Here is a 21,882-nt window from a genome sequence, read left to right as displayed (position 1 = left end):
TACTGGCAGCAATAATTTCGAAAGCATGCAGACTTTCTTTTGAGTTGTGTGCTCTCAGTTTTCCTCAACGTACAAGTTTCAAATCCACCTGTGTTGACAAGTGGCCCTCCTTAAATTGCCCCACCATGCTGAGGATTTCAATTGAGATTACAGGAGCAACTCTTGCATAGATCTCAAGACACGGCATGAAAATCTGAGATATCAGGACAGCACAGCAAGTGACTGACATACTGGGTAAATGGTGAGGTACAGAGGTACCATAAAAACAAAGCATAAAAATGAGCAAAATGCAGAATAATTCAGTGTGCCAGACTGAAACTGCTGTCATCCTTGTACAATGAACATAATTTATCTGCCCAGACAAAGACATGGAGAAGTTAGATGCGACAGCTGTTTGTGTGAGTGAATGAAGCAGGGGAATTAGCCGAAGAAGCTCAATGGTTACAAAGTTGTCTAATAAATATAATCTCTTTGTAAGAGGCTCTTGACTTTGCTGCAAATGCCAATTTCAGGCAGGCACATTATATACTAGAGTTGCCTTGACTCCTCCCTATTAATACCAGGTCTGGTTCCTGTATTTCAATAGGACACGGGTCAAAAAGCAGAGCTCAGCAACTTGGGTGGAAATCTGTGGCTTTCTGCTCCTGTCACGTGAAAGTGAAAGCTGGAGGATTTCCTCACAAATGGGAATAGCAGGACGAGGACGATTTATAACAGGTCAGCCTGTGCTGCTCCCAAATACATGTAGTGGCCCTCCATGGGAAATGTAGGGATCAGTAGTTTCAATAGAAATCATTCGCTGAACTTTGACCGAGTGTTTTCCCAAAACATCCACTTCTCTTAAAACCATGTTATGGAAAGGATTGGAACGACACTTCAATGATCTGATTCAATTATGTATTCAATAGTGATTCATATTAGGCATTGCTTCCAAGTATCTCGTATTGACTTGTGATTCCATTAGATTGTTAATAGCTGATACACTTACCAGGTGACAGTATTTGTCCATTGGTTTTGCAGGAACAGGTTATTGTTGCTGTTGAGCTGGGAGTTATTGTTACTGTTGTTGTAGATTCAGGTGTGCTGGGCGTAGTGGTGGGTGCTGTAGTGGTTTGACATTTTCCCGTGTAGTTGAAAATTTGACAACTCTCAGTACATAGAGTGAAATTACAGAAGCCCGATTTACCTGCAGAATGCACTATCGCCTGCCCTGGAAGCAAAAGCAATGAAAATTGTGAATAAGGCATCAAATTGCACCATTTAATTCAGATATTATATTTATCAATATAGATGACTGCGCCTCATTAAAGAGATTGAAATACTAAGAACAAGGCGGTACGGTTACAATTCAAGCACTTTGGACCCCAAGGAATATGGCGTCGGGTTTGGAAATTATGATTGATATTAGCACTTAATTGTTTCATGGACTCGTATGACATTCTTACATCTGCTATTTTAATGCTGCTGTTAATCTTTTGATTGGGTTTCTGCCTCCTTTAGAAATGCACACAGAAGAATGTCCAATCTGGTCAATAAACATTGGCCCGCTTGTACTGGCAGTAATAATTTTGAGACCATGCAGACTTTCTTTTGAGTTGTGTGCTCTCAGTTTTCCTCAACGTACAAGTTTCAAATCCCACCTGTGTTGACAAGTGGCCCTCCTTAAATTGCCCCACCATACTGTGGATTTCCATTAAAGTTACAGGAGCAACTCTTGCATAGATCTCAAGACATAGCGTGAAAATGTGAGATGTCAGGACAACGCAGCAGGTGACTGACATACTGGGTAAATGGTGTGGTACAGAGGAACCATAAATACAAAACATAAAAATAAGCAAAAAGCAGAATAATTCAGCGGCCCAGACTGAAACTGATGTCATCCTTGTACAATCAAAATAATTTCTCTGCCCAGTCGAACACATGGAGAGGTTGAATGTCACAACAAGCTACAGCTGTTTGTGTGAGGTGAGTGAATGAAGCAGAGGAATGAGCTGAAGAAGCTCAAGGGTTACAAAGTTGTCTGATAAATATAATCTCTTCGGAAGAGGTTATAGCCTTTGCTGGAAATGCCAAATTCCAGGCACATGCATTATATATTGGAGTTGCCTTGACTCCTCTCCATTGAAACCAGGTTGCGTAACGGAAGTTCAATGGGACGCAGGACAAAAAGCAAAGCTCAGCAACTTGGGTGGAAACATGTGCCATTATGCTCATGGCACGTGAAAATGAAAGCTGAATGATTTCCTCACAACCGGGAATAGCAAGAGGAGAATGATTTACAACAGGTGAACCTCTGCTCCACCCCAATATATGCAGACAACAGCCCTCCATGGGAAATGTTGGGATCAGTAATTTCCAAACAAATCATTCGCTGAACTTTGATCAAGTGTTTTACCAAAACATCTACTTATTGTAAAACCATGTTATGAAAAGGACTGGAGCTAAACTTCAATGATCTGATTCAATTATGTATTCAATAGTGATTCATATTAGGCATTGCTTCCAAGTATCTTGTATTGACTTGTGATTGCATCAGATTGTTAATAGCTGATACACTTACCAGGTGACAGTATTTGTCCATTGGTTTTGCAGGAACAGGTTGTTGTTGCTGTTGAGCTGGGAGTTATTGTTACTGTTGTTGTAGATTCGGGTGTGCTGGGCGTAGTGGTGGGTGCTGTAGTGGTTTGACATTTTCCCGTGTAGTTGAAAATTTGACAACTCTCAGTACATAGAGTGAAATTACAGAAGCCCGATTTACCTGCAGAACTCACTATCGCCTGCCCTGGAAGCAAAAGCAATGAAAATTGTGATTAAGGCATCAAATTGCACATCTTAATTCAGATATTATATTTATCAATATAGACGACTGCGTCTCTTGTAATGAGATTTAAGCACTAAGAACAAGTCTGTATGGTTACAATTCAAGCACTTTACACCCCAAGGAATATGGCGTCAGGCATGGAAATTACAATTTGTATTTGCAGTTGAATGTTTCATGGGCTCATATGACATTCTTACATCTGCTATTTTAATGCTGCTGTTAATCTTTTGATTGGGATTCTGCCTCCTTTAGAAATACAGACAGTAGAATGTCCAATCAGGTCAATAAGCATTGGCACGTTTGTACTGGCAGCAATAATTTCGAAAGCATGCAGAATTTCTTTTGAGTTGTGTGCTCTCAGTTTTCCTCAACGTACAAGTTTCAAATCCACCTGTGTTGACAAGTGGCCCTCCTTAAATTGCCCCACCATACTGAGGATTTCAATTGAGGTTACAGGAGCAACTCTTGCATAGATCTCAAGACACGGCATGAAAATCTGAGATATCAGGACAGCACAGCAAGTGACTGACATACTGGGTAAATGGTGAGGTACAGAGGTACCATAAAAACAAAGCATAAAAATGAGCAAAATGCAGAATAATTCAGTGTGCCAGACTGAAACTGCTGTCATCCTTGTACAATGAACATAATTTATCTGCCCAGACAAAGACATGGAGAAGTTAGATGCGACAGCTGTTTGTGTGAGTGAATGAAGCAGGGGAATTAGCCGAAGAAGCTCAATGGTTACAAAGTTGTCTAATAAATATAATCTCTTTGTAAGAGGCTCTTGACTTTGCTGCAAATGCCAATTTCAGGCAGGCACATTATATACTAGAGTTGCCTTGACTCCTCCCTATTAATACCAGGTCTGGTTCCTGTATTTCAATAGGACACGGGTCAAAAAGCAGAGCTCAGCAACTTGGGTGGAAATCTGTGGCTTTCTGCTCCTGTCACGTGAAAGTGAAAGCTGGAGGATTTCCTCACAAATGGGAATAGCAGGAAGAGGACGATTTATAACAGGTCAGCCCGTGCTGCTCCCAAATACATGTAGTGGCCCTCCATGGGAAATGTAGGGATCAGTAGTTTCAATAGAAATCATTCGCTGAACTTTGACCGAGTGTTTTCCCAAAACATCCACTTATGGAAAGGATTGGAACTACACTTCAATGATCTGATTCAATTATGTATTCAATAGTGATTCATATTAGGCATTGCTTCCAAGTATCTCGTATTGACTTGTGATTCCATTAGATTGTTAATAGCTGATACACTTACCAGGTGACAGTATTTGTCCATTGGTTTTGCAGGAACAGGTTGTTGTTGCTGTTGAGCTGGGAGTTATTGTTACTGTTGTTGTAGATTCAGGTGTGCTGGGCGTAGTGGTGGGTGCTGTAGTGGTTTGACATTTTCCCGTGTAGTTGAAAATTTGACAACTCTCAGTACATAGAGTGAAATTACAGAAGCCCGATTTACCTGCAGAATGCACTATCGCCTGCCCTGGAAGCAAAAGCAATGAAAATTGTGAATAAGGCATCAAATTGCACCATTTAATTCAGATATTATATTTATCAATATAGATGACTGCGCCTCATTAAAGAGATTGAAATACTAAGAACAAGGCGGTACGGTTACAATTCAAGCACTTTGGACCCCAAGGAATATGGCGTCGGGCTTGGAAATTATGATTGATATTAGCACTTAATTGTTTCATGGACTCGTATGACATTCTTACATCTGCTATTTTAATGCTGCTGTTAATCTTTTGATTGGGTTTCTGCCTCCTTTAGAAATGCACACAGAAGAATGTCCAATCTGGTCAATAAACATTGGCCCGCTTGTACTGGCAGTAATAATTTTGAGACCATGCAGACTTTCTTTTGAGTTGTGTGCTCTCAGTTTTCCTCAACGTACAAGTTTCAAATCCCACCTGTGTTGACAAGTGGCCCTCCTTAAATTGCCCCACCATACTGTGGATTTCCATTAAAGTTACAGGAGCAACTCTTGCATAGATCTCAAGACATAGCGTGAAAATGTGAGATGTCAGGACAACGCAGCAGGTGACTGACATACTGGGTAAATGGTGTGGTACAGAGGAACCATAAAAACAAAACATAAAAATAAGCAAAAAGCAGAATAATTCAGCGGCCCAGACTGAAACTGATGTCATCCTTGTACAATCAAAATAATTTCTCTGCCCAGTCGAACACATGGAGAGGTTGAATGTCACAACAAGCTACAGCTGTTTGTGTGAGGTGAGTGAATGAAGCAGAGGAATTAGCTGAAGAAGCTCAAGGGTTACAAAGTTGTCTGATAAATATAATCTCTTCGGAAGAGGTTATAGCCTTTGCTGGAAATGCCAAATTCCAGGCACATGCATTATATATTGGAGTTGCCTTGACTCCTCTCCATTGAAACCAGGTTGCGTAACGGAAGTTCAATGGGACGCAGGACAAAAAGCAAAGCTCAGCAACTTGGGTGGAAACATGTGCCATTATGCTCATGGCACGTGAAAATGAAAGCTGAATGATTTCCTCACAACCGGGAATAGCAAGAGGAGAATGATTTACAACAGGTGAACCTCTGCTCCACCCCAATATATGCAGACAACAGCCCTCCATGGGAAATGTTGGGATCAGTAATTTCCAAACAAATCATTCGCTGAACTTTGATCAAGTGTTTTACCAAAACATCTACTTATTGTAAAACCATGTTATGAAAAGGACTGGAGCTAAACTTCGATGATCTGATTCAATTATGTATTCAATAGTGATTCATATTAGGCATTGCTTCCAAGTATCTTGTATTGACTTGTGATTGCATCAGATTGTTAATAGCTGATACACTTACCAGGTGACAGTATTTGTCCATTGGTTTTGCAGGAACAGGTTGTTGTTGCTGTTGAGCTGGGAGTTATTGTTACTGTTGTTGTAGATTCGGGTGTGCTGGGCGTAGTGGTGGGTGCTGTAGTGGTTTGACATTTTCCCGTGTAGTTGAAAATTTGACAACTCTCAGTACATAGAGTGAAATTACAGAAGCCCGATTTACCTGCAGAACTCACTATCGCCTGCCCTGGAAGCAAAAGCAATGAAAATTGTGATTAAGGCATCAAATTGCACATCTTAATTCAGATATTATATTTATCAATATAGACGACTGCGTCTCTTGTAATGAGATTTAAGCACTAAGAACAAGTCTGTATGGTTACAATTCAAGCACTTTACACCCCAAGGAATATGGCGTCAGGCATGGAAATTACAATTTGTATTTGCAGTTGAATGTTTCATGGGCTCATATGACATTCTTACATCTGCTATTTTAATGCTGCTGTTAATCTTTTGATTGGGATTCTGCCTCCTTTAGAAATACAGACAGTAGAATGTCCAATCAGGTCAATAAGCATTGGCACGTTTGTACTGGCAGCAATAATTTCGAAAGCATGCAGACTTTCTTTTGAGTTGTGTGCTCTCAGTTTTCCTCAACGTACAAGTTTCAAATCCACCTGTGTTGACAAGTGGCCCTCCTTAAATTGCCCCACCATACTGAGGATTTCAATTGAGGTTACATGAGCAACTCTTGCATAGATCTCAAGACACGGCATGAAAATCTGAGATATCAGGACAGCACAGCAAGTGACTGACATACTGGGTAAATGGTGAGGTACAGAGGTACCATAAAAACAAAGCATAAAAATGAGCAAAATGCAGAATAATTCAGTGTGCCAGACTGAAACTGCTGTCATCCTTGTACAATGAACATAATTTATCTGCCCAGACAAAGACATGGAGAAGTTAGATGCGACAGCTGTTTGTGTGAGTGAATGAAGCAGGGGAATTAGCCGAAGAAGCTCAATGGTTACAAAGTTGTCTAATAAATATAATCTCTTTGTAAGAGGCTCTTGACTTTGCTGCAAATGCCAATTTCAGGCAGGCACATTATATACTAGAGTTGCCTTGACTCCTCCCTATTAATACCAGGTCTGGTTCCTGTATTTCAATAGGACACGGGTCAAAAAGCAGAGCTCAGCAACTTGGGTGGAAATCTGTGGCTTTCTGCTCCTGTCACGTGAAAGTGAAAGCTGGAGGATTTCCTCACAAATGGGAATAGCAGGACGAGGACGATTTATAACAGGTCAGCCTATGCTGCTCCCAAATACATGTAGTGGCCCTCCATGGGAAATGTAGGGATCAGTAGTTTCAATAGAAATCATTCGCTGAACTTTGACCAAGTGTTTTCCCAAAACATCCACTTCTCTTAAAACCATGTTATGGAAAGGATTGGAACTACACTTCAATGATCTGATTCAATTATGTATTCAATAGTGATTCATATTAGGCATTGCTTCCAAGTATCTCGTATTGACTTGTGATTCCATTAGATTGTTAATAGCTGATACACTTACCAGGTGACAGTATTTGTCCATTGGTTTTGCAGGAACAGGTTGTTGTTGCTGTTGAGCTGGGAGTTATTGTTACTGTTGTTGTAGATTCAGGTGTGCTGGGCGTAGTGGTGGGTGCTGTAGTGGTTTGACATTTTCCCGTGTAGTTGAAAATTTGACAACTCTCAGTACATAGAGTGAAATTACAGAAGCCCGATTTACCTGCAGAATGCACTATCGCCTGCCCTGGAAGCAAAAGCAATGAAAATTGTGAATAAGGCATCAAATTGCACCATTTAATTCAGATATTATATTTATCAATATAGATGACTGCGCCTCATTAAAGAGATTGAAATACTAAGAACAAGGCGGTACGGTTACAATTCAAGCACTTTGGACCCCAAGGAATATGGCGTCGGGCTTGGAAATTATGATTGATATTAGCACTTAATTGTTTCATGGACTCGTATGACATTCTTACATCTGCTATTTTAATGCTGCTGTTAATCTTTTGATTGGGTTTCTGCCTCCTTTAGAAATGCACACAGAAGAATGTCCAATCTGGTCAATAAACATTGGCCCGCTTGTACTGGCAGTAATAATTTTGAGACCATGCAGACTTTCTTTTGAGTTGTGTGCTCTCAGTTTTCCTCAACGTACAAGTTTCAAATCCCACCTGTGTTAACAAGTGGCCCTCCTTAAATTGCCCCACCATACTGTGGATTTCCATTAAAGTTACAGGAGCAACTCTTGCATAGATCTCAAGACATAGCGTGAAAATGTGAGATGTCAGGACAACGCAGCAGGTGACTGACATACTGGGTAAATGGTGTGGTACAGAGGAACCATAAAAACAAAACATAAAAATAAGCAAAAAGCAGAATAATTCAGCGGCCCAGACTGAAACTGATGTCATCCTTGTACAATCAAAATAATTTCTCTGCCCAGTCGAACACATGGAGAGGTTGAATGTCACAACAAGCTACAGCTGTTTGTGTGAGGTGAGTGAATGAAGCAGAGGAATGAGCTGAAGAAGCTCAAGGGTTACAAAGTTGTCTGATAAATATAATCTCTTCGGAAGAGGTTATAGCCTTTGCTGGAAATGCCAAATTCCAGGCACATGCATTATATATTGGAGTTGCCTTGACTCCTCTCCATTGAAACCAGGTTGCGTAACGGAAGTTCAATGGGACGCAGGACAAAAAGCAAAGCTCAGCAACTTGGGTGGAAACATGTGCCATTATGCTCATGGCACGTGAAAATGAAAGCTGAATGATTTCCTCACAACCGGGAATAGCAAGAGAAGAATGATTTACAACAGGTGAACCTCTGCTCCACCCCAATATATGCAGACAACAGCCCTCCATGGGAAATGTTGGGATCAGTAATTTCCAAACAAATCATTCGCTGAACTTTGATCAAGTGTTTTACCAAAACATCTATTTATTGTTAAACCATGTTATGAAAAGGACTGGAGCTAAACTTCAATGATCTGATTCAATTATGTATTCAATAGTGATTCATATTAGGCATTGCTTCCAAGTATCTTGTATTGACTTGTGATTGCATCAGATTGTTAATAGCTGATACACTTACCAGGTGACAGTATTTGTCCATTGGTTTTGCAGGAACAGGTTGTTGTTGCTGTTGAGCTGGGAGTTATTGTTACTGTTGTTGTAGATTCGGGTGTGCTGGGCGTAGTGGTGGGTGCTGTAGTGGTTTGACATTTTCCCGTGTAGTTGAAAATTTGACAACTCTCAGTACATAGAGTGAAATTACAGAAGCCCGATTTACCTGCAGAACTCACTATCGCCTGCCCTGGAAGCAAAAGCAATGAAAATTGTGATTAAGGCATCAAATTGCACATCTTAATTCAGATATTATATTTATCAATATAGACGACTGCGTCTCTTGTAATGAGATTTAAGCACTAAGAACAAGTCTGTATGGTTACAATTCAAGCACTTTACACCCCAAGGAATATGGCGTCAGGCATGGAAATTACAATTTGTATTTGCAGTTGAATGTTTCATGGGCTCATATGACATTCTTACATCTGCTATTTTAATGCTGCTGTTAATCTTTTGATTGGGATTCTGCCTCCTTTAGAAATACAGACAGTAGAATGTCCAATCAGGTCAATAAGCATTGGCACGTTTGTACTGGCAGCAATAATTTCGAAAGCATGCAGACTTTCTTTTGAGTTGTGTGCTCTCAGTTTTCCTCAACGTACAAGTTTCAAATCCACCTGTGTTGACAAGTGGCCCTCCTTAAATTGCCCCACCATACTGAGGATTTCAATTGAGGTTACAGGAGCAACTCTTGCATAGATCTCAAGACACGGCATGAAAATCTGAGATATCAGGACAGCACAGCAAGTGACTGACATACTGGGTAAATGGTGAGGTACAGAGGTACCATAAAAACAAAGCATAAAAATGAGCAAAATGCAGAATAATTCAGTGTGCCAGACTGAAACTGCTGTCATCCTTGTACAATGAACATAATTTATCTGCCCAGACAAAGACATGGAGAAGTTAGATGCGACAGCTGTTTGTGTGAGTGAATGAAGCAGGGGAATTAGCCGAAGAAGCTCAATGGTTACAAAGTTGTCTAATAAATATAATCTCTTTGTAAGAGGCTCTTGACTTTGCTGCAAATGCCAATTTCAGGCAGGCACATTATATACTAGAGTTGCCTTGACTCCTCCCTATTAATACCAGGTCTGGTTCCTGTATTTCAATAGGACACGGGTCAAAAAGCAGAGCTCAGCAACTTGGGTGGAAATCTGTGGCTTTCTGCTCCTGTCACGTGAAAGTGAAAGCTGGAGGATTTCCTCACAAATGGGAATAGCAGGACGAGGACGATTTATAACAGGTCAGCCTATGCTGCTCCCAAATACATGTAGTGGCCCTCCATGGGAAATGTAGGGATCAGTAGTTTCAATAGAAATCATTCGCTGAACTTTGACCAAGTGTTTTCCCAAAACATCCACTTCTCTTAAAACCATGTTATGGAAAGGATTGGAACTACACTTCAATGATCTGATTCAATTATGTATTCAATAGTGATTCATATTAGGCATTGCTTCCAAGTATCTCGTATTGACTTGTGATTCCATTAGATTGTTAATAGCTGATACACTTACCAGGTGACAGTATTTGTCCATTGGTTTTGCAGGAACAGGTTGTTGTTGCTGTTGAGCTGGGAGTTATTGTTACTGTTGTTGTAGATTCAGGTGTGCTGGGCGTAGTGGTGGGTGCTGTAGTGGTTTGACATTTTCCCGTGTAGTTGAAAATTTGACAACTCTCAGTACATAGAGTGAAATTACAGAAGCCCGATTTACCTGCAGAATGCACTATCGCCTGCCCTGGAAGCAAAAGCAATGAAAATTGTGAATAAGGCATCAAATTGCACCATTTAATTCAGATATTATATTTATCAATATAGATGACTGCGCCTCATTAAAGAGATTGAAATACTAAGAACAAGGCGGTACGGTTACAATTCAAGCACTTTGGACCCCAAGGAATATGGCGTCGGGCTTGGAAATTATGATTGATATTAGCACTTAATTGTTTCATGGACTCGTATGACATTCTTACATCTGCTATTTTAATGCTGCTGTTAATCTTTTGATTGGGTTTCTGCCTCCTTTAGAAATGCACACAGAAGAATGTCCAATCTGGTCAATAAACATTGGCCCGCTTGTACTGGCAGTAATAATTTTGAGACCATGCAGACTTTCTTTTGAGTTGTGTGCTCTCAGTTTTCCTCAACGTACAAGTTTCAAATCCCACCTGTGTTAACAAGTGGCCCTCCTTAAATTGCCCCACCATACTGTGGATTTCCATTAAAGTTACAGGAGCAACTCTTGCATAGATCTCAAGACATAGCGTGAAAATGTGAGATGTCAGGACAACGCAGCAGGTGACTGACATACTGGGTAAATGGTGTGGTACAGAGGAACCATAAAAACAAAACATAAAAATAAGCAAAAAGCAGAATAATTCAGCGGCCCAGACTGAAACTGATGTCATCCTTGTACAATCAAAATAATTTCTCTGCCCAGTCGAACACATGGAGAGGTTGAATGTCACAACAAGCTACAGCTGTTTGTGTGAGGTGAGTGAATGAAGCAGAGGAATGAGCTGAAGAAGCTCAAGGGTTACAAAGTTGTCTGATAAATATAATCTCTTCGGAAGAGGTTATAGCCTTTGCTGGAAATGCCAAATTCCAGGCACATGCATTATATATTGGAGTTGCCTTGACTCCTCTCCATTGAAACCAGGTTGCGTAACGGAAGTTCAATGGGACGCAGGACAAAAAGCAAAGCTCAGCAACTTGGGTGGAAACATGTGCCATTATGCTCATGGCACGTGAAAATGAAAGCTGAATGATTTCCTCACAACCGGGAATAGCAAGAGAAGAATGATTTACAACAGGTGAACCTCTGCTCCACCCCAATATATGCAGACAACAGCCCTCCATGGGAAATGTTGGGATCAGTAATTTCCAAACAAATCATTCGCTGAACTTTGATCAAGTGTTTTACCAAAACATCTATTTATTGTTAAACCATGTTATGAAAAGGACTGGAGCTAAACTTCAATGATCTGATTCAATTATGTATTCAATAGTGATTCATATTAGGCATTGCTTCCAAGTATCTTGTATTGACTTGTGATTGCATCAGATTGTTAATAGCTGATACACTTACCAGGTGACAGTATTTGTCCATTGGTTTTGCAGGAACAGGTTGTTGTTGCTGTTGAGCTGGGAGTTATTGTTACTGTTGTTGTAGATTCGGGTGTGCTGGGCGTAGTGGTGGGTGCTGTAGTGGTTTGACATTTTCCCGTGTAGTTGAAAATTTGACAACTCTCAGTACATAGAGTGAAATTACAGAAGCCCGATTTACCTGCAGAACTCACTATCGCCTGCCCTGGAAGCAAAAGCAATGAAAATTGTGATTAAGGCATCAAATTGCACATCTTAATTCAGATATTATATTTATCAATATAGACGACTGCGTCTCTTGTAATGAGATTTAAGCACTAAGAACAAGTCTGTATGGTTACAATTCAAGCACTTTACACCCCAAGGAATATGGCGTCAGGCATGGAAATTACAATTTGTATTTGCAGTTGAATGTTTCATGGGCTCATATGACATTCTTACATCTGCTATTTTAATGCTGCTGTTAATCTTTTGATTGGGATTCTGCCTCCTTTAGAAATACAGACAGTAGAATGTCCAATCAGGTCAATAAGCATTGGCACGCTTGTACTGGCAGCAATAATTTCGAAAGCATGCAGACTTTCTTTTGAGTTGTGTGCTCTCAGTTTTCCTCAACGTACAAGTTTCAAATCCACCTGTGTTGACAAGTGGCCCTCCTTAAATTGCCCCACCATACTGAGGATTTCAATTGAGGTTACAGGAGCAACTCTTGCATAGATCTCAAGACACGGCATGAAAATCTGAGATATCAGGACAGCACAGCAAGTGACTGACATACTGGGTAAATGGTGAGGTACAGAGGTACCATAAAAACAAAGCATAAAAATGAGCAAAATGCAGAATAATTCAGTGTGCCAGACTGAAACTGCTGTCATCCTTGTACAATGAACATAATTTATCTGCCCAGACAAAGACATGGAGAAGTTAGATGCGACAGCTGTTTGTGTGAGTGAATGAAGCAGGGGAATTAGCCGAAGAAGCTCAATGGTTACAAAGTTGTCTAATAAATATAATCTCTTTGTAAGAGGCTCTTGACTTTGCTGCAAATGCCAATTTCAGGCAGGCACATTATATACTAGAGTTGCCTTGACTCCTCCCTATTAATACCAGGTCTGGTTCCTGTATTTCAATAGGACACGGGTCAAAAAGCAGAGCTCAGCAACTTGGGTGGAAATCTGTGGCTTTCTGCTCCTGTCACGTGAAAGTGAAAGCTGGAGGATTTCCTCACAAATGGGAATAGCAGGACGAGGACGATTTATAACAGGTCAGCCTATGCTGCTCCCAAATACATGTAGTGGCCCTCCATGGGAAATGTAGGGATCAGTAGTTTCAATAGAAATCATTCGCTGAACTTTGACCGAGTGTTTTCCCAAAACATCCACTTCTCTTAAAACCATGTTATGGAAAGGATTGGAACTACACTTCAATGATCTGATTCAATTATGTATTCAATAGTGATTCATATTAGGCATTGCTTCCAAGTATCTCGTATTGACTTGTGATTCCATTAGATTGTTAATAGCTGATACACTTACCAGGTGACAGTATTTGTCCATTGGTTTTGCAGGAACAGGTTGTTGTTGCTGTTGAGCTGGGAGTTATTGTTACTGTTGTTGTAGATTCAGGTGTGCTGGGCGTAGTGGTGGGTGCTGTAGTGGTTTGACATTTTCCCGTGTAGTTGAAAATTTGACAACTCTCAGTACATAGAGTGAAATTACAGAAGCCCGATTTACCTGCAGAATGCACTATCGCCTGCCCTGGAAGCAAAAGCAATGAAAATTGTGAATAAGGCATCAAATTGCACCATTTAATTCAGATATTATATTTATCAATATAGATGACTGCGCCTCATTAAAGAGATTGAAATACTAAGAACAAGGCGGTACGGTTACAATTCAAGCACTTTGGACCCCAAGGAATATGGCGTCGGGCTTGGAAATTATGATTGATATTAGCACTTAATTGTTTCATGGACTCGTATGACATTCTTACATCTGCTATTTTAATGCTGCTGTTAATCTTTTGATTGGGTTTCTGCCTCCTTTAGAAATGCACACAGAAGAATGTCCAATCTGGTCAATAAACATTGGCCCGCTTGTACTGGCAGTAATAATTTTGAGACCATGCAGACTTTCTTTTGAGTTGTGTGCTCTCAGTTTTCCTCAACGTACAAGTTTCAAATCCCACCTGTGTTGACAAGTGGCCCTCCTTAAATTGCCCCACCATACTGTGGATTTCCATTAAAGTTACAGGAGCAACTCTTGCATAGATCTCAAGACATAGCGTGAAAATGTGAGATGTCAGGACAACGCAGCAGGTGACTGACATACTGGGTAAATGGTGTGGTACAGAGGAACCATAAAAACAAAACATAAAAATAAGCAAAAAGCAGAATAATTCAGCGGCCCAGACTGAAACTGATGTCATCCTTGTACAATCAAAATAATTTCTCTGCCCAGTCGAACACATGGAGAGGTTGAATGTCACAACAAGCTACAGCTGTTTGTGTGAGGTGAGTGAATGAAGCAGAGGAATTAGCTGAAGAAGCTCAAGGGTTACAAAGTTGTCTGATAAATATAATCTCTTCGGAAGAGGTTATAGCCTTTGCTGGAAATGCCAAATTCCAGGCACATGCATTATATATTGGAGTTGCCTTGACTCCTCTCCATTGAAACCAGGTTGCGTAACGGAAGTTCAATGGGACGCAGGACAAAAAGCAAAGCTCAGCAACTTGGGTGGAAACATGTGCCATTATGCTCATGGCACGTGAAAATGAAAGCTGAATGATTTCCTCACAACCGGGAATAGCAAGAGGAGAATGATTTACAACAGGTGAACCTCTGCTCCACCCCAATATATGCAGACAACAGCCCTCCATGGGAAATGTTGGGATCAGTAATTTCCAAACAAATCATTCGCTGAACTTTGATCAAGTGTTTTACCAAAACATCTACTTATTGTAAAACCATGTTATGAAAAGGACTGGAGCTAAACTTCGATGATCTGATTCAATTATGTATTCAATAGTGATTCATATTAGGCATTGCTTCCAAGTATCTTGTATTGACTTGTGATTGCATCAGATTGTTAATAGCTGATACACTTACCAGGTGACAGTATTTGTCCATTGGTTTTGCAGGAACAGGTTGTTGTTGCTGTTGAGCTGGGAGTTATTGTTACTGTTGTTGTAGATTCGGGTGTGCTGGGCGTAGTGGTGGGTGCTGTAGTGGTTTGACATTTTCCCGTGTAGTTGAAAATTTGACAACTCTCAGTACATAGAGTGAAATTACAGAAGCCCGATTTACCTGCAGAACTCACTATCGCCTGCCCTGGAAGCAAAAGCAATGAAAATTGTGATTAAGGCATCAAATTGCACATCTTAATTCAGATATTATATTTATCAATATAGACGACTGCGTCTCTTGTAATGAGATTTAAGCACTAAGAACAAGTCTGTATGGTTACAATTCAAGCACTTTACACCCCAAGGAATATGGCGTCAGGCATGGAAATTACAATTTGTATTTGCAGTTGAATGTTTCATGGGCTCATATGACATTCTTACATCTGCTATTTTAATGCTGCTGTTAATCTTTTGATTGGGATTCTGCCTCCTTTAGAAATACAGACAGTAGAATGTCCAATCAGGTCAATAAGCATTGGCACGTTTGTACTGGCAGCAATAATTTCGAAAGCATGCAGACTTTCTTTTGAGTTGTGTGCTCTCAGTTTTCCTCAACGTACAAGTTTCAAATCCACCTGTGTTGACAAGTGGCCCTCCTTAAATTGCCCCACCATACTGAGGATTTCAATTGAGGTTACATGAGCAACTCTTGCATAGATCTCAAGACACGGCATGAAAATCTGAGATATCAGGACAGCACAGCAAGTGACTGACATACTGGGTAAATGGTGAGGTACAGAGGTACCATAAAAACAAAGCATAAAAATGAGCAAAATGCAGAATAATTCAGTGTGCCAGACTGAAACTGCTGTCATCCTTGTACAATGAACATAATTTATCTGCCCAGACAAAGACATGGAGAAGTTAGATGCGACAGCTGTTTGTGTGAGTGAATGAAGCAGGGGAATTAGCCGAAGAAGCTCAATGGTTACAAAGTTGTCTAATAAATATAATCTCTTTGTAAGAGGCTCTTGACTTTGCTGCAAATGCCAATTTCAGGCAGGCACATTATATACTAGAGTTGCCTTGACTCCTCCCTATTAATACCAGGTCTGGTTCCTGTATTTCAATAGGACACGGGTCAAAAAGCAGAGCTCAGCAACTTGGGTGGAAATCTGTGGCTTTCTGCTCCTGTCACGTGAAAGTGAAAGCTGGAGGATTTCCTCACAAATGGGAATAGCAGGACGAGGACGATTTATAACAGATCAGCCTATGCTGCTCCCAAATACATGTAGTGGCCCTCCATGGGAAATGTAGGGATCAGTAGTTTCAATAGAAATCATTCGCTGAACTTTGACCAAGTGTTTTCCCAAAACATCCACTTCTCTTAAAACCATGTTATGGAAAGGATTGGAACTACACTTCAATGATCTGATTCAATTATGTATTCAATAGTGATTCATATTAGGCATTGCTTCCAAGTATCTCGTATTGACTTGTGATTCCATTAGATTGTTAATAGCTGATACACTTACCAGGTGACAGTATTTGTCCATTGGTTTTGCAGGAACAGGTTGTTGTTGCTGTTGAGCTGGGAGTTATTGTTACTGTTGTTGTAGATTCAGGTGTGCTGGGCGTAGTGGTGGGTGCTGTAGTGGTTTGACATTTTCCCGTGTAGTTGAAAATTTGACAACTCTCAGTACATAGAGTGAAATTACAGAAGCCCGATTTACCTGCAGAATGCACTATCGCCTGCCCTGGAAGCAAAAGCAATGAAAATTGTGAATAAGGCATCAAATTGCACCATTTAATTCAGATATTATATTTATCAATATAGATGACTGCGCCTCATTAAAGAGATTGAAATACTAAGAACAAGGCGGTACGGTTACAATTCAAGCACTTTGGACCCCAAGGAATATGGCGTCGGGCTTGGAAATTATGATTGATATTAGCACTTAATTGTTTCATGGACTCGTATGACATTCTTACATCTGCTATTTTAATGCTGCTGTTAATCTTTTGATTGGGTTTCTGCCTCCTTTAGAAATGCACACAGAAGAATGTCCAATCTGGTCAATAAACATTGGCCCGCTTGTACTGGCAGTAATAATTTTGAGACCATGCAGACTTTCTTTTGAGTTGTGTGCTCTCAGTTTTCCTCAACGTACAAGTTTCAAATCCCACCTGTGTTAACAAGTGGCCCTCCTTAAATTGCCCCACCATACTGTGGATTTCCATTAAAGTTACAGGAGCAACTCTTGCATAGATCTCAAGACATAGCGTGAAAATGTGAGATGTCAGGACAACGCAGCAGGTGACTGACATACTGGGTAAATGGTGTGGTACAGAGGAACCATAAAAACAAAACATAAAAATAAGCAAAAAGCAGAATAATTCAGCGGCCCAGACTGAAACTGATGTCATCCTTGTACAATCAAAATAATTTCTCTGCCCAGTCGAACACATGGAGAGGTTGAATGTCACAACAAGCTACAGCTGTTTGTGTGAGGTGAGTGAATGAAGCAGAGGAATGAGCTGAAGAAGCTCAAGGGTTACAAAGTTGTCTGATAAATATAATCTCTTCGGAAGAGGTTATAGCCTTTGCTGGAAATGCCAAATTCCAGGCACATGCATTATATATTGGAGTTGCCTTGACTCCTCTCCATTGAAACCAGGTTGCGTAACGGAAGTTCAATGGGACGCAGGACAAAAAGCAAAGCTCAGCAACTTGGGTGGAAACATGTGCCATTATGCTCATGGCACGTGAAAATGAAAGCTGAATGATTTCCTCACAACCGGGAATAGCAAGAGGAGAATGATTTACAACAGGTGAACCTCTGCTCCACCCCAATATATGCAGACAACAGCCCTCCATGGGAAATGTTGGGATCAGTAATTTCCAAACAAATCATTCGCTGAACTTTGATCAAGTGTTTTACCAAAACATCTACTTATTGTAAAACCATGTTATGAAAAGGACTGGAGCTAAACTTCAATGATCTGATTCAATTATGTATTCAATAGTGATTCATATTAGGCATTGCTTCCAAGTATCTTGTATTGACTTGTGATTGCATCAGATTGTTAATAGCTGATACACTTACCAGGTGACAGTATTTGTCCATTGGTTTTGCAGGAACAGGTTGTTGTTGCTGTTGAGCTGGGAGTTATTGTTACTGTTGTTGTAGATTCGGGTGTGCTGGGCGTAGTGGTGGGTGCTGTAGTGGTTTGACATTTTCCCGTGTAGTTGAAAATTTGACAACTCTCAGTACATAGAGTGAAATTACAGAAGCCCGATTTACCTGCAGAACTCACTATCGCCTGCCCTGGAAGCAAAAGCAATGAAAATTGTGATTAAGGCATCAAATTGCACATCTTAATTCAGATATTATATTTATCAATATAGACGACTGCGTCTCTTGTAATGAGATTTAAGCACTAAGAACAAGTCTGTATGGTTACAATTCAAGCACTTTACACCCCAAGGAATATGGCGTCAGGCATGGAAATTACAATTTGTATTTGCAGTTGAATGTTTCATGGGCTCATATGACATTCTTACATCTGCTATTTTAATGCTGCTGTTAATCTTTTGATTGGGATTCTGCCTCCTTTAGAAATACAGACAGTAGAATGTCCAATCAGGTCAATAAGCATTGGCACCCTTGTACTGGCAGCAATAATTTCGAAAGCATGCAGACTTTCTTTTGAGTTGTGTGCTCTCAGTTTTCCTCAACGTACAAGTTTCAAATCCACCTGTGTTGACAAGTGGCCCTCCTTAAATTGCCCCACCATACTGAGGATTTCAATTGAGGTTACAGGAGCAACTCTTGCATAGATCTCAAGACACGGCATGAAAATCTGAGATATCAGGACAGCACAGCAAGTGACTGACATACTGGGTAAATGGTGAGGTACAGAGGTACCATAAAAACAAAGCATAAAAATGAGCAAAATGCAGAATAATTCAGTGTGCCAGACTGAAACTGCTGTCATCCTTGTACAATGAACATAATTTATCTGCCCAGACAAAGACATGGAGAAGTTAGATGCGACAGCTGTTTGTGTGAGTGAATGAAGCAGGGGAATTAGCCGAAGAAGCTCAATGGTTACAAAGTTGTCTAATAAATATAATCTCTTTGTAAGAGGCTCTTGACTTTGCTGCAAATGCCAATTTCAGGCAGGCACATTATATACTAGAGTTGCCTTGACTCCTCCCTATTAATACCAGGTCTGGTTCCTGTATTTCAATAGGACACGGGTCAAAAAGCAGAGCTCAGCAACTTGGGTGGAAATCTGTGGCTTTCTGCTCCTGTCACGTGAAAGTGAAAGCTGGAGGATTTCCTCACAAATGGGAATAGCAGGACGAGGACGATTTATAACAGGTCAGCCTGTGCTGCTCCCAAATACATGTAGTGGCCCTCCATGGGAAATGTAGGGATCAGTAGTTTCAATAGAAATCATTCGCTGAACTTTGACCGAGTGTTTTCCCAAAACATCCACTTATGGAAAGGATTGGAACTACACTTCAATGATCTGATTCAATTATGTATTCAATAGTGATTCATATTAGGCATTGCTTCCAAGTATCTTGTATTGACTTGTGATTGCATCAGATTGTTAATAGCTGATACACTTACCAGGTGACAGTATTTGTCCATTGGTTTTGCAGGAACAGGTTGTTGTTGCTGTTGAGCTGGGAGTTATTGTTACTGTTGTTGTAGATTCGGGTGTGCTGGGCGTAGTGGTGGGTGCTGTAGTGGTTTGACATTTTCCCGTGTAGTTGAAAATTTGACAACTCTCAGTACATAGAGTGAAATTACAGAAGCCCGATTTACCTGCAGAACTCACTATCGCCTGCCCTGGAAGCAAAAGCAATGAAAATTGTGATTAAGGCATCAAATTGCACATCTTAATTCAGATATTATATTTATCAATATAGACGACTGCGTCTCTTGTAATGAGATTTAAGCACTAAGAACAAGTCTGTATGGTTACAATTCAAGCACTTTACACCCCAAGGAATATGGCGTCAGGCATGGAAATTACAATTTGTATTTGCAGTTGAATGTTTCATGGGCTCATATGACATTCTTACATCTGCTATTTTAATGCTGCTGTTAATCTTTTGATTGGGATTCTGCCTCCTTTAGAAATACAGACAGTAGAATGTCCAATCAGGTCAATAAGCATTGGCACGTTTGTACTGGCAGCAATAATTTCGAAAGCATGCAGACTTTCTTTTGAGTTGTGTGCTCTCAGTTTTCCTCAACGTACAAGTTTCAAATCCACCTGTGTTGACAAGTGGCCCTCCTTAAATTGCCCCACCATACTGAGGATTTCAATTGAGGTTACAGGAGCAACTCTTGCATAGATCTCAAGACACGGCATGAAAATCTGAGATATCAGGACAGCACAGCAAGTGACTGACATACTGGGTAAATGGTGAGGTACAGAGGTACCATAAAAACAAAGCATAAAAATGAGCAAAATGCAGAATAATTCAGTGTGCCAGACTGAAACTGCTGTCATCCTTGTACAATGAACATAATTTATCTGCCCAGACAAAGACATGGAGAAGTTAGATGCGACAGCTGTTTGTGTGAGTGAATGAAGCAGGGGAATTAGCCGAAGAAGCTCAATGGTTACAAAGTTGTCTAATAAATATAATCTCTTTGTAAGAGGCTCTTGACTTTGCTGCAAATGCCAATTTCAGGCAGGCACATTATATACTAGAGTTGCCTTGACTCCTCCCTATTAATACCAGGTCTGGTTCCTGTATTTCAATAGGACACGGGTCAAAAAGCAGAGCTCAGCAACTTGGGTGGAAATCTGTGGCTTTCTGCTCCTGTCACGTGAAAGTGAAAGCTGGAGGATTTCCTCACAAATGGGAATAGCAGGAAGAGGACGATTTATAACAGGTCAGCCTGTGCTGCTCCCAAATACATGTAGTGGCCCTCCATGGGAAATGTAGGGATCAGTAGTTTCAATAGAAATCATTCGCTGAACTTTGACCGAGTGTTTTCCCAAAACATCCACTTCTCTTAAAACCATGTTATGGAAAGGATTGGAACTACACTTCAATGATCTGATTCAATTATGTATTCAATAGTGATTCATATTAGGCATTGCTTCCAAGTATCTCGTATTGACTTGTGATTCCATTAGATTGTTAATAGCTGATACACTTACCAGGTGACAGTATTTGTCCATTGGTTTTGCAGGAACAGGTTGTTGTTGCTGTTGAGCTGGGAGTTATTGTTACTGTTGTTGTAGATTCAGGTGTGCTGGGCGTAGTGGTGGGTGCTGTAGTGGTTTGACATTTTCCCGTGTAGTTGAAAATTTGACAACTCTCAGTACATAGAGTGAAATTACAGAAGCCCGATTTACCTGCAGAATGCACTATCGCCTGCCCTGGAAGCAAAAGCAATGAAAATTGTGAATAAGGCATCAAATTGCACCATTTAAGTCAGATATTATATTTATCAATGTAGATGACTGCGCCTCATTAAAGAGATTGAAATACTAAGAACAAGGCGGTACGGTTACAATTCAAGCACTTTGGACCCCAAGGAATATGGCGTCGGGCTTGGAAATTATGATTGATATTAGCACTTAATTGTTTCATGGACTCGTATGACATTCTTACATCTGCTATTTTAATGCTGCTGTTAATCTTTTGATTGGGTTTCTGCCTCCTTTAGAAATGCACACAGAAGAATGTCCAATCTGGTCAATAAACATTGGCCCGCTTGTACTGGCAGTAATAATTTTGAGACCATGCAGACTTTCTTTTGAGTTGTGTGCTCTCAGTTTTCCTCA

General features: G+C 40.4%; 1 protein-coding gene across 1 annotated transcript in view; it reads right to left on the bottom strand.

The window, feature by feature from the left end:
* The window catches only part of LOC137328121 (mucin-2-like), a 216,875-nt gene that overhangs the window by 66,674 nt on the left and 128,319 nt on the right, over positions 1–21,882 (bottom strand). The window contains exons 45-58 of the mRNA XM_067994299.1: positions 21,253–21,474; positions 19,899–19,922; positions 18,363–18,386; positions 16,629–16,814; positions 15,041–15,154; positions 13,469–13,690; positions 11,917–12,138; positions 10,345–10,566; positions 8,991–9,014; positions 7,257–7,442; positions 5,669–5,782; positions 4,097–4,318; positions 2,561–2,782; positions 1,187–1,210 (exon numbers count right to left, since the gene is read on the bottom strand). Coding sequence (XP_067850400.1) covers positions 1,187–1,210; positions 2,561–2,782; positions 4,097–4,318; positions 5,669–5,782; positions 7,257–7,442; positions 8,991–9,014; positions 10,345–10,566; positions 11,917–12,138; positions 13,469–13,690; positions 15,041–15,154; positions 16,629–16,814; positions 18,363–18,386; positions 19,899–19,922; positions 21,253–21,474 — 2,028 coding nt within the window. The remainder of the gene's footprint in view (positions 1–1,186; positions 1,211–2,560; positions 2,783–4,096; positions 4,319–5,668; positions 5,783–7,256; positions 7,443–8,990; positions 9,015–10,344; positions 10,567–11,916; positions 12,139–13,468; positions 13,691–15,040; positions 15,155–16,628; positions 16,815–18,362; positions 18,387–19,898; positions 19,923–21,252; positions 21,475–21,882) is intronic.

The sequence above is a fragment of the Heptranchias perlo genome, chromosome 12 (assembly GCF_035084215.1).
Source record: "Heptranchias perlo isolate sHepPer1 chromosome 12, sHepPer1.hap1, whole genome shotgun sequence".
Classification (NCBI taxonomy): Eukaryota; Metazoa; Chordata; class Chondrichthyes; order Hexanchiformes; family Hexanchidae; genus Heptranchias; species Heptranchias perlo.
This window is presented reverse-complemented; position numbering and strand designations above follow the sequence as displayed.